At 49.3% G+C, this 12,951-nt stretch overlaps 1 protein-coding gene across 1 annotated transcript in view; it reads right to left on the reverse strand.

Annotated features, from left to right (window-relative positions):
* Fmnl3 (formin like 3) overlaps positions 1-12,951 on the reverse strand; it is a 53,550-nt gene that overhangs the window by 19,301 nt on the left and 21,298 nt on the right. The window contains 1 exon segment of the mRNA XM_052748906.1: positions 1,828-1,911. Coding sequence (XP_052604866.1) covers positions 1,828-1,911 — 84 coding nt within the window.

Below are 12,951 nucleotides of genomic sequence, written 5' to 3' on the forward strand. Positions count from 1 at the left end.
TCTCAATACCCTTCCACAGAGCACAGGACTATGGCCTCTCTATTTGGGTCCACCCAATAGGAGACTCAACAAACCCCTCAGCATTCTGGTCCTATACAGCCCTCCACAAAGAAGCTATCTGAAGAGCTCAGGGGAAGAGATGCATACAGGGATTCAGGAGAATGACATAATGTTAGGAAACAGGACCTGAAAACAAACAAAACTCCAAGAAAAACTGAAATTATGTAACCTAAAAAAAAGACAGAATTTGCCTGGCAGTGTGGTGCACACCTTTAATCCCAGCACTAGGGAGGCGGAGGCAGGAGGATCTCTTTGAGTTTAGGCCAACCTGGTCTACAGAGCAAGTTCCAGGACAGTCATGACTACACAGAGAAACCCTGTTTCCAAAAAAACAAACAAAAGGAGAGGGCTTATCAAGGAAGTAACTTCAGCACTGCTGTCCTCCAAACCCTTCCCTGGCGAGAGCTTGGACGTGGACCTCAGAATCACAATGCCAGCTCGTGGCAAGCACAGGACACGACAAAAGAGAACAGCCAGCAAAGACCTGGCACCTGTATGTCCTGGACCAATCTGGCTCTGGGTTCTCTGACTGAAAGAGGACCAGCAGAGGACTTTGTGAGGTTAAATGAAGTATTTTACTATATGTGGCATTCCTGACAGATAATCAGCTCTCAAACATTAGCTATTATGTTTTTGTCAGAGCCTGAAAAGAAAAAAAAAAAAAAACCCGCAGATTTGTTCATGACCAAGCTCAGCGTCTAAGTGCTATGTAAACATAATGCCCACACTCTGTGCCAGGTCTGCACCATGCTGAGCTTTGCATTCAAAGACAAATGTGCAGGAGAAAGAACCTAGGCAGTGAGTGTTATAATACCCTGGTTATCAGCAAAGTAATGCTTTCTCTTCTTACTCAGCTCTAGACACTACCCATGCAAGGACTACCCAAGAGGACAAGGGCATCATCTCCCTCCTAGAAGTCTGTGGCTGACAGGAGAAGCACCCCACTATCTGTCCTGTCTGGGCCAGAGTAACAGAGTCCCTGAGCATAGCCTGCAGGTACAGTCACAGTCCTACACTGAACACAGTCTTCTGGAGGAACTGCCCACCTGATCCACAGATGACCCTGCACAGGCCACTGCATCACTGTACACTAGGCAGCCCCTGAACAAAGTCAGTTTACCTACCCCGTATCAAGGCTGGCTCCTGCCAACACGCTTTGGCCTTACTGTCTTCTCCAGGTGTCACAGACTGCTACCTCCCTGGCCTTCCCACCGCACACCTGATCACACAGACTGTCACCTCACACCTGATCACACAGACTGCCACCTCATACTTGATCACACAGACTGCCAACCTCACACCTGATCACATAGACTGCCACCTCACACCTGATCTCACAGACTGCCAACCTCACACCTGATCACACAGACTGCCACCTCACACCTGATCACACAGACTGCCACCTCACACCTGATCACACAGACTGCCACCTCATACTTGATCACACAGACTGCCACCTCACACCTGATCACACAGACTGCCACCTCATACTTGATCACACAGACTGCCACCTCACACCTGATCACACAGACTGCCAACCTCACACCTGATCACACAGACTGCCACCTCACACCTGATCACACAGACTGCCACCTCATACTTGATCACACAGACTGCCAACCTCATACCTGATCACATAGACTGCCACCTCACACCTGATCTCACAGACTGCCAACCTCACACCTGATCACACAGACTGCCACCTCACACCTGATCACACAGACCGCCGCCACCTCACACCTGATCACACAGACTGCCACCTCATACCTGGTCACAGATGAGATCCCACTTCTTCTCGTTGTCGTACTGTCGCAGGAGCCGGGCCTTGTCAGGAGGCAGGTTCATGGAACTCTGAGGAGAGAACCCAAGTCAGCAAGCTGAAACTCCCACCACATACTCACCTGGAGGGCAGGAAGGCACGAACTTCCCCTTCCCCTCTTACTGCTGCTAAGGCAGCATAGAAGGGGGACACTTCCTGTCTCCCCACCAGAACAGTCAAGTTTGGTTGAACAATATTTTCCAAACTAATCAATCTAATGAGTCAAAATTAACTTTATCTGGAATGCAAAATTATGTAAAGGTGCTTGCCCCCAAGTCTGTCCTGAGTTTAAACTCCAGAGCAGAGCCATGCGGAAGTCAAGAACCAATTCCTCTAAGCTGTCTTCTGACTCCCCTGAGTACATCATGGCACACTTGCTCCCACATACCTATACAAAGTATACACACAAAATACTTAGAAATGAAAATAAGATTTAAATAGAAGACACCAAGATTCATTGCAAGTAGGAAGTATAAATGTTTTATGAAGCCTTCTTTGACATTCCACATATATGTCATATACACATAAATCATACTATAAAAGGTACTTCATGTAATATGAGGTAAGTCAAACTGGGAAAGGCCATACTGTAAAAAAGATGTTTTTAAAAATATTTTTTACTAATTTTAAAGTGTGTGTGTGTGTGTGTGTGTGTGTGTGTGTGTGTATGTATGTGCCCTAGGAGTCCAGAAGAGGGAGGGTATCAGATCCTCTGGAGCTGGAGCTACAGGTAGCTATGACCAGTCTGACATGGATGCTTGGGTTGTCTGTAAGAGCAGTGCCTACTTTGAACCCCTGAACCATCCATTCTCTGGTACCAAGAGATACTTCTTAGCATAAGACAGACCAAACTCTGAAAGCCACTTTCAATTTGCTTTTCTGCCGTGACCTGAGAGCCAAACATCATGAATCAGATGCAAGTGAATGAGGTCATTTATACAAAGAGAACCATTCACACACTTTTAGAAAAACATTTACAAGCCGGGCAGTGGTGGCACACACCTTTAATCCCAGCACTCGGAAGGCAGAGGCAGGCGGATCTCTGTGAGTTCAAGGCCAGCCTGGTCTACAGAGCTAGTTCCAGGACAGCCAGGACTACATAGAGAAACCTTGACCCAAACAAAACAAACAAACAAAACAAAACAAAACAAAACAAAAAACAAAAAAAGCAGTAGCAATTTACTTGTTACTCATTACAAATGATTACCCTCCCGATTAACCAATACAGGGCACTGTCCAGACCCCCTGTTAAGACACCCTAATATAAAATACTGAAGGATAGACCATGAGTTATTTTATTTTGCTCATTACTATGTACTAAATGAACAGTCGGTGCAGTGCAAGGAAGGTCTAAAGTCTGCCTGTACATGGTGTAGATCTCCCCTGTGTCCCCTGCAGACATGACTGGCTTTGTTCTAGGTCACAAGCTTTGCCTCTAATTTGACACTTTGATCTGACACTTTGATCAGATCACAGCGCCTGCACACCCCACTTAGGACTCAAACAAGATGCCCATCTGAGGTGCCACAGCTGCCTGACCCACCTGACCTCCGGGAAGACCTCCCTCTCACCTCTCCCTGCTTCTCTAAGGCCGGCTCTCAGTCCCTGGTAACCCAAGCCTGAGCACTGGCCTCACTCCTGTCTAACCCCACCCTCATCCTTAAATGAATGGTGTATTCAGGATCTCCAGGGGGCCGGTATTCTACTTAAGGGACCAACAGGAAAACCCTTAAATATTATTTACTTCTGTCACATAATCCATCATGTACTTATCTCACACACACTATTACGCCATTTGTGCACTCATCTTATCCCAAGAACGCAATCTACATTCAGTCTCCTCCTCTCAACACATTTTACAGAGACCTAAGTTGATGGTGGGTCCATGGCTATCAGGCCCCAGGAACAGTGGGCTCACATCCTGGCTGAAAACAGGACCATTAGGGTTCAAAAAAGGAGGCTGGTGGAGGAGTCCAGTTAGTTACAAATGGAAGAACTGAGGACTAGAGAGACAAGACAGAGACAATGTCCTCACAACTCTTCCCTGGTCTCTGCCTGAACTACATGACAGAGGCGGCCTGCATCCTCCCCCGCTGATACTGCACTGGCGGTAGGATGCGTAGACACAGCCCGCCTTCGGGAACTGCTCTGCTGATGGCCGACCTCAACTGTCTGTGTGTGGGTGACACACAGGAGCAGGGCGCTTTAACAAACAGACACGAAGGTCCAAGGTAGGTTCAGACAGCCTCAGGCCAGCCAGCTGGGGGACAGGCTGACAGGAAGAGAAAACTAGGCAGAAAGGGTCCCCAGGACTAATCCTGGCTCTACACACCCTGGGCATAGCACCATCATCCAATGATACTGCTACCACGTCTGAGCCAGGAAAATAACTTCCTATTTTTTCCTGCAGAAGAAAAAAATGCTGGTTGTGCTGGCCTTTTTGTTTTTATTTATTTGTTTTGTCAACTTCACACTCGCTAGAGTCATTTAAGAAGAGAACCCCGGGGCTGGAGAGATGGCTCAGAGGTTAAGAGCACTGACTGCTCTTCCAGAGGTCCTGAGTTCAATTCCCAGCAACCACATGGTGGCTCACAACCATCTACGATGAGATCTGGTTCCCTTTTCTGGCCTGCAGGGATACATGCAGGCTGAACATTGTATACATAATAAATAAATAAATAAATAAATAAATAAATAAATAAATAAATAAATGAGAAGAGAACCTCTCTTGAGAAAATGTCCCCACCTGATTGTCCTGCAGGCAAGCCTGTGGGGCATTTCTCTTAATGATTGATGCAGGTGGGTCTACCCCCTCACTGAGGTATGCCACCCTTGCACAGATGGTCCTGGGTACCGGAAGAAAGCACGCTCAGCAAGGGAGCAAACCACAAGCAGCATTTCTCCATGGCCTCCAGCTCCTCCCTCCTCGGTCCTGCCCTGGCTTCCTTTGATGACATACTGTGATTGGAAGTGGAGAGGTCTTTTCCTCCTCAATCTGTGTTTTGGTCATCAGCTGTTTCATTAGCAATAGAAACCTCAGACCCTGGTACAGAGCATGAATAGTCTACTGCTACTGTGGCAGACATCACATCCTGTCTACACCAACTTCCTCTTTCGGCCAACCATTGTGGGCTGCTGTGGCTTTACATCTCCCTGCCAGGTGTGCTGCTGGGGAAATGCTTGACTCTCTCCAGGCTTCAAGACTGAACAAAATAACCCCCTCCGGGACGGGACACCGGTCTTAAAACCACGGTGACCCATCAAGGACCTGGTCAAAATTTAAATCCTCAGAGAAGATGGACCCCTGCAGTGTGGAAATAGGTGGCAAAGCACCCAACAGTCCTCACAGCAGGCCCACCCCCTCCTGTCTAGAGCTTCCACAGCTTTCTGGATGACAGCGGCCCCAGCCTCCTTTTTGTCAGGGCTGAGAGTGCAACGGGAAGGGGGTGGGAAGGAAAAACCCGCAACCTCTAGCATTCTCACAGAGCAAAGCACTGACTATGGCGGGAGCCACTAGTCAAGGCAGAGGACCAGGCAGTTCCTTTGCTGCTAGACAAGAGCATGATGGCTCTTGCCTCCACCTGATAATGTGCATAAATCTGGCAGGGTCCAATGTCCAGAGGAAGCCAACTTCCTGGCTTCCAGAGACACGGCTCCAGCCTCAGTCAGGAGCCTGTTTCCGTGGTTCCTTGGACAGTGGGCTCTCAGAGACAGAAGCTCAGTTCTTGGTAAGTCCCCAATGAAAGTCTTGTTGGACAGAAAGAAGGCAGAGGGTACCAGCTGTGGAGCCAGATTGCCCAAGATCCACTCTGGGCATTTCAGAGCTACCAAGTTCACTGGACTCATCCATCCAGCACATCTCACTATCCTGCGGGGGTTTCTGAGCATCAGATGATGACTATTTTACACCTGCACACATCTGGAATATGGTGGGTACTGGCAAAGACTCCTGTCCTTCTGGAAAGCCAGTGTGGTATTTGGCATCCACACAGCTGCCCTCTTGCTTCTGGGTTGTCTGTTCTCATTTGTCCTTCGGCAACCACTTCTCAACACTGAAAGAAGTGTAATTCTTTGAGCCCTTTTTAAATCCCTCTTTGATTTCCTCTAAGACTAGAATCAATCTAAACACCCCATCTTTGGGGAAGGGGGAGACACACCCCACCCAGGAAGGGAGGAAGAGAGACACATCACAGCCAAAACAGTCACAGTAGGAGACGGGAGAAGGGAGCTGAACTCAAACTGAAAGCAAGTCTGGGTCCTGGTCTCTGTCAGAGGTAACAAGAAGACGCCTCACTAGAGGCCCATGATGGAAGAAGCTGAAAGCTGTGGATCTGATGCTTCTCCAGCAAGGCTGCTCGGGCTTGCTTCTTACTTGGGGGCCTGTATAAATAAGGGGTCCTATTCCTCTACCATGTCTCCTTACGTCCCCCAACCTGATCCCTGTCTGCCCCAGGAAAGCTAAGGAGGAGGAAGGGCGGGGGTCTGCTGTCAGAGGTTCCCTTCTCCTGCCTGCCTGGCACCCCAAGTCCACTTAGCCACTCCTCCTTTCTTTCCGAGGAAGGGGAAATACTGGCTATTTGGAGTTTCCTTAAAAGCTACACGCCTACTCTGGGACTCACCCCTGCTCTGCCAGTCTTCTTGGGCCAAGCCTGGGGAAAACCCAACATACAGAAATAGGAAGCACCCAAAACTCCCTGCTCCATTACTTCTAGCCCCAGCTGATCATGACAAATCTAGGAACAGACACAAAAATGGCATAGCACCTATAGACAGGCTAGAAACATTGGAACATCCCTGGGAAAAGGGCTGTGAGGACTTTAGGGACAGCCACAAATGGTATTTACTTTCAGCAAAAACAGGAAGAGTTGGTGATTGTTTTTAATATTTACTCTTGCAGAACCACCTCCCAACAAGTTTCCTAAGCTGGACCTGTCTCTGAGCATAGATGCGCCCTGTGCTCGGGCCATGGGATAGAGAATCCTGGAGAACTGAATCTAGAGCCTACCCACAGGGGACAGAAAGTGCTTTCCTGGGTATCACGTGCTTTTCAGCATGCTGCTGTGCCCCAGATACAGCTGCCACCAAAGCCTCCCTGGCATCTGTCGATGGACCTAGTGGACAGAGGAGCAGAGGTAGGAAATGGGCAGGAAGGAGAAGCCTGGAAGTTGAGGAGGCTGCTGTAGGAGGAGAGTTAGCACTGTTCCCAGCCTGAGCTCCTAATGGGATCCCCTTCCCCAATCAACAAGTCTGCCCCAAAGCCAGTGACAAAGACGGCAACACAAGGCCTGTGACCAGACATCAGTAGGGCAGGTTTGGAACAGCCCAGCCAGCCTTCCACAGGTCTCCACCGGTAGGTAACGGGCACAGCTGTGGCCAGCTGGGCACTGCTACCAAAGGGGGAGCGCTCCAGAGGCATCAGTCCCTCCTACCTTGGCCCCTTGGCGGCCACAGCCAGCCCTGCTGCAGTAGCAGCTCCCAGACAATGAGAGCTATTTCCAGCCAGTGCTTTAACGCAAGCCAGCTGGCCAGTGTGCCGGGCAGGAGTCCTCCTCCACCCAGCCCGCCCAGACAGCGGGCTGCCCGGCCAGCCCCACCCGCCCCATGCTGCTGCCACCTCTGCATCACTGTTTATCTCACAGTCTCAGCACCGCCCCTCCCAACACCCCCAAAACTGCGATCCTGTCAAAGGGAAACAGACAAATCAGAGCTCAGTCAAAGGTCCGGGAGCTAACATTAGAACATCCAGACATAGGAAACACAGCAGCCCCTTCAAACACCCACACTTTTCCCCAGGCCCATGACTGGCTGGGGTAGTGCAGGGGTGGAGATGAAACCCATGGACAGGCAGACTTCCCCGCAGCCCTCGCCGACCCAGAATCCAGTCTTCACTGCCAAGCCTGGGAAACAAAGCTCAAGACTGCTCCTCTCGCCCACTTCCTCTAGCCTTTCCAGAGCAGGGATCTGGAGAATGAGTCTGAGTCGGGGACAAAAGATTCTGGACAAGAGCTGTTCTGCTCCAGAAAGAGAATCATAGGAAGGGCACTCAAAGCACAGACTGAGGAGCGAGCGGGCAAACAATGCAGCCAGCCCCCCTGCCCAGCAGTATTCTAAAACAGGAAGCAGGGAGGGCAACAGCCACCTCCCCTGCACCCTGAGACTCCAGCCTTTCCTCCATAGGCTCACAGTGCAGGGACCCAACCCCATCCCACTCCTCCACTCTCCCGAACAGTTTTCTCGAGGCCTGAGCTACTAGGAGACATAAAGGAAAGTTGCTGGGGCTCCTCCTTATGGTATCAGAGAAGTGGGTGTGATTTTCTTTGACTTAAGTGTCTGCAGTGGCTTAAGTCTGCCTTTCTGGATTTGTTTTAATTGAAGCCATCATTTTGGGAACAAGCTGCCAGCACAGAACTATGTCTGGAGAACGTGCTCCTGTGGTCACTGATGACTCTATAACCAGAAATGACTTGCTGAACAGTTATGGGCCAAGTCCCTAAGCAGCCTGGAGGAAAAAGAAATGGATTCAGCAGATGTCTCCAGTTGAGCTCTGCAATTCACGCCAGGCAAATCAGATGAAGGAAGGGTCCTAGAAGGCCGGCACAACTCAGAGACCACTTTTTCTAACCATCACACCCCTGAGGCCTCTCTGTCGTCACCTTGGAGGATTCCTCTACTGGATGCTGAGAAGGCAAAAGAAAATGACGGTGTCCCCAGTGCCAGGAAAGCCCTCTCTACCCTCCGCCACACTACTGCGCTTACACCTAGCATCAGGTAACTTCTACAGATGGCTTGGGCCCAGCTCCTGGTTGAGGACGCCCTTCTGCCTACCAGTTGAGGAGTACCCCATTTCAGACAAAACTGCTGATGTCATTTTCCAGTTGAACCATTGGCCCAATGCAACTACCACCACAGCAACTTGATCCAGCCACTGGCTCCTCAGCCCCTCCTCGTGGTTAGCCAGACCCACACACTCCCCAGTTACGCAGAATGGAAACTATTCCGAGGGGGGTGACAGGTTTTCCAAAGCCAAGGAGTCTTGGGCACAGCTTGCCACTCTCCATTAGCCAACCAGGGTTCTCCCTCTTTCCCTGGAACTCCTTGGGAGTCCCAAGAGGATTTCTGGGGTCACATCCCTCTCTCCTCACACCACAGCAGCTCTCTCACTGGGACACGGTGGGTCTCCCTTACAAGGACTCTGACCTAGCCTTCCCTTCCTGTCCCACCGTCACTACCCCATGCTCTTACTATTCACTTCAGCACTCAGGGGCACCTGACCTTCTACTGCGAATCGACTTCCAGCACTTCTTTCCCTCTTCCCCAGGAACAGGGATGGCTTCCAAACACCCAGACACATAAGGTGAATCGCGTTTTTTCTTGATTCAGAAATACTCTGCGCACGCCTTTAATCCCAGCACTCGGGAGGCAGAGCCAGGCGGATCTCTGTGATTTCGAGGCCAGCCTGGTCTACAGAGCGAGATCCAGGACAGGCTCCAAAGCTACACAGAGAAACCCTGTCTCAAAAAAAGAAAAGAAAAAGAAATACTCTGGTTCCTTGGTTCCTTATCATTTACAAAAAAGAAGTCCTTGGCTGGCTGCTCCTCACATCTTACCAGAACGTGCTTGGGAGCTGAGCTTCTCTCCAGGCTGGCCTCAGCATCTCGGAACAGCTTACCATTTGGGCTCTCACGGAACCAGCCCTCTTGCTATTTCTTGGCCCCAGGATTTGCCTGTGACCAACGCTTCCTTGGCCTTCTAAATCCTTCCTACCCATTATTACCTGTATCAAAACCCAACAGCTGTCACAAATCACACTCTCAAATAATGACAAGTCCAAATGACACAGCAAGGCCCACTTGCTCTCCCCCAGCTTCTCCTCTTCCTCAGCAGTGTTTAGCTTTCCTTTCCTCCATGGCTTTCTCTTTCACTTCAGTTTGGCTGTGTGACCACGTGGAATGTAAACAGAGTGTGCGGTCTCTGAAAAGGAGTCTTAAAGGGGTGAAGCAGACGCTCCTTTCTCAGTTCTGTCTGTAGCTGGGCAGAACACAGACACAATGGCTGCACTTTGGCAGTTATTTTGACCAAGCGAGGTGGCTTTGGAACTGAAGCCTCCTATACAGTAAACAAAACTCCCTGGGTCTGGGGACGGGATGCTGCGGTAGAGCACTTGCCTGGCGTGCACAGGGCTCTAGGGACAAACCTAGGACTGAAGAGAGAAAAACTAAAAGCAGCAGTTGCTATGGTGACTGCCACTAGGCACGGTGGCACCCACTTGTAATCCCAGCTCCTTGGAAGGATGAGGCAGGAGGATTGTGAATTCAAGGCCAGCCAGGGCAATTGAGCAAGACTATCTCCAAGAAGGACGACAGGGATGGGCTGGGAGGGAGGAGAGGAAGAAGTGCTCCTTGTGACCGTAGCCGTGGACCATGAGTGCAGTCCGAATACATTCCATATGATGTGCCTTCCTGCTTGTTCCCTGCTCATCCCGGCACAACTGCAACAGGAGTCCCTAAAAGCAAAGGTCAGGCTTCTGTTCTGAATAATGCTGGTGCTTAGTAAATGACTGATGCCCAGCCTTCTACCAGGTCCCTTGGGTCCCTTGTTCTGGTCCTGTTCCATTCCTGTTATCCGAGAACAGAAAGAACTCTCTTGACATCTCACCACCGTCCTTGGAACTTCCGGGCACTCACCTATACTCTACCTTTTGTGTTCCTTAGGCTGCTTTTCCCTCAGTGAACTCCTGCGTCTCACCCCAAGTCTCAGTTCAGGTCACCATCGAAGCCTACTCTCTCCCTTTCTTCTCCTTAACCAGAGTCACCCTTCTATAGCCTGCTAGGCGATGGCTTCTGAGTAGAGTCACCACCAACTCACTAAAGACTGAGCAGACCTCATTCCCCATGCAGATACTCCTCTTCCTCCTGCCATCTGTCTCCTTCTCCAGGACACCTAGCCTCACCCCTCCTCCAGCTCACAGCAGGTGAGATCCTGCCTCTTCTAACAAATCTCCCCTAAGTAAGAGTTGCTCCAACGGAGTCTCCACACATTTATTAATTCTTTTTAAATGTGGCCATAGAGTTGTGACTTATGACTAATGTTCCTTCACCCTATCTTGGACCTTCAATACACATCCTTTCGATGGCTCTCAGTGACACTCCTGGGAACAGAATGGAGTGGTGAGAACAAGGACTGTAGAGACACAGTGTCTGGGATGGAGTCCTGGCTCCATCACTTGTTACTACTGTACCCTTGGGAAAGGAGTTCATGTCTGTGAGACCCAATCTCCTCATGTGTGAAATGGGGATAGGAATAGTGCCTACCTAGCAAAGTTGCCATGGAGACTGGGGAAGTTAAGTTAGTATATATAAACATCTACATCAGAACCCACATAGAAAATGTTACACATAATGCAAACTTTGCTCGGGCTTTTTATTCCAACACTTAGCTATGAAACTACACATCAAACACTAAACTAGGAATCTGGGACTAGAAAACAAACAAGGAGTGATTACTATCTTTGGACAGCTTATATCCTGAGGCAAGGTCGATCAGAAAGCTAGGGTGAGTTGTGGTTGGCTCTGCTGAGGAAGAGGCAGAGGTTGCCCAAGGGGTCCCTGGGAGATAGCATCTGATTAGATGAGGAAGCAAGCAGGGATTACTGGAAGAAAAGCTTCAGGATTCTGTTCTGAACATCAAGCAGGAGAGGGTCAGGCAAAGCAATAGAAAAGATGGTCATACTCTAGATCAGAACATGTATCGCAGATGTCTGCAAGCATAAAAGCATCATAACAAGGCCAGGAGTCTACAAGTGATCTGCTGTAATAGTGTGCACTTAGGAAATTATGGGCAGAAAACAGTCCAATAACAAAGGGGCTTATGAACCCCGAGGTAAGCTAGCAGGAATGAGTAGGATGATACTATACTACTTAAATTATAATAGTAATGATGACCAAAGCTAACATTTACTGAGAAAACTGTCATCAGCACTCTGTGGGTCACCACACATAATCCTCACAACAACAACAACAACAAACTTCTTTGTTTTACAGGTAAGGCTAAGAAAGGCTGTGGAACTTGCCTGGGGTCACACAGAGTATGGGAGAGGGCTGGAACTGGATCTAGATCTAACCCCAATCCTGAACTTTACTCCTACATAGCACCTACTCTGAGACCAGGAAGTGCCTTAGCCCTCTCAGCTGCCTTTCTAACCTGAATGCCCTTCAGGGCTCAGCTGGATAACTATAATTGTCCTTCTGAACCCTCCCCTCACCAACAACCCAGACCTCTGTATACTATTTATTCCTCTGAGTTTCTGAAGGGCTCATTTCCCTGTTAGCAATTATAGGCAAACATTTTTTTCTTGCTTAGTTTTCACTCATAATCATGAACTTTACAATTCAGTTACTTAGAGAGGACTAAGAAAAATGTGGAGCCTAAAGAACTGCAGCGAGGCCAGGCGGTGGTGGCGCACGCCTTTAATCCCAGCACTCGGGAGGCAGCGGCAGGCGGATCTCTGTGAGTTCGAGGCCAGCTTGGTCTAAAGGGAGTTCCAGACAGCCAGGGCTACAAAATATAGACCCTGTGTCAAGAAAACAACAAAACAAAACTATATACACAAAACAAAACTACACACACCAAACAAAAATACTACAGTAAGAACAAAAAGCATCAGAAGATATTTGGAGCAGATAAGGTGGAGGGTTTCTCTCCAGGGCTATGAAAAGGAACGATCTGCTGGTTAAGATGCATACAAGTCAATAGTACAGAGTAGTCCAGGGTCAGCAATAATTATCTTCTTGCTGGTCTTGCTGTCCATGGACCCAAACAAAGTGCTACACGGCTTCCTTCACCTTCCAAAAGACCACAGGCTTTGCCGTTCAACTACTCAGTCTTGGCGGGGGTTGGGGGGTGGAAGGGTGGGATGAAAACTGGGAACTATTAGCATTGGTCCAGCATTTTCCATGAACAATATGCCAGGGCCTAGATGCTTCAGAATAAAGTTCTCAACCTCAAACTTCCCCCTGTAGACAGACTTGAAGCCAGTGATACTATAGCGTGTGTGGCACATGAATCCTGGAATA

The sequence above is a fragment of the Peromyscus californicus genome, unplaced genomic scaffold (assembly GCF_007827085.1).
Source record: "Peromyscus californicus insignis strain IS unplaced genomic scaffold, ASM782708v3 Scaffold_20__1_contigs__length_68692818, whole genome shotgun sequence".
In the NCBI taxonomy this organism is placed as follows: domain Eukaryota; kingdom Metazoa; phylum Chordata; class Mammalia; order Rodentia; family Cricetidae; genus Peromyscus; species Peromyscus californicus.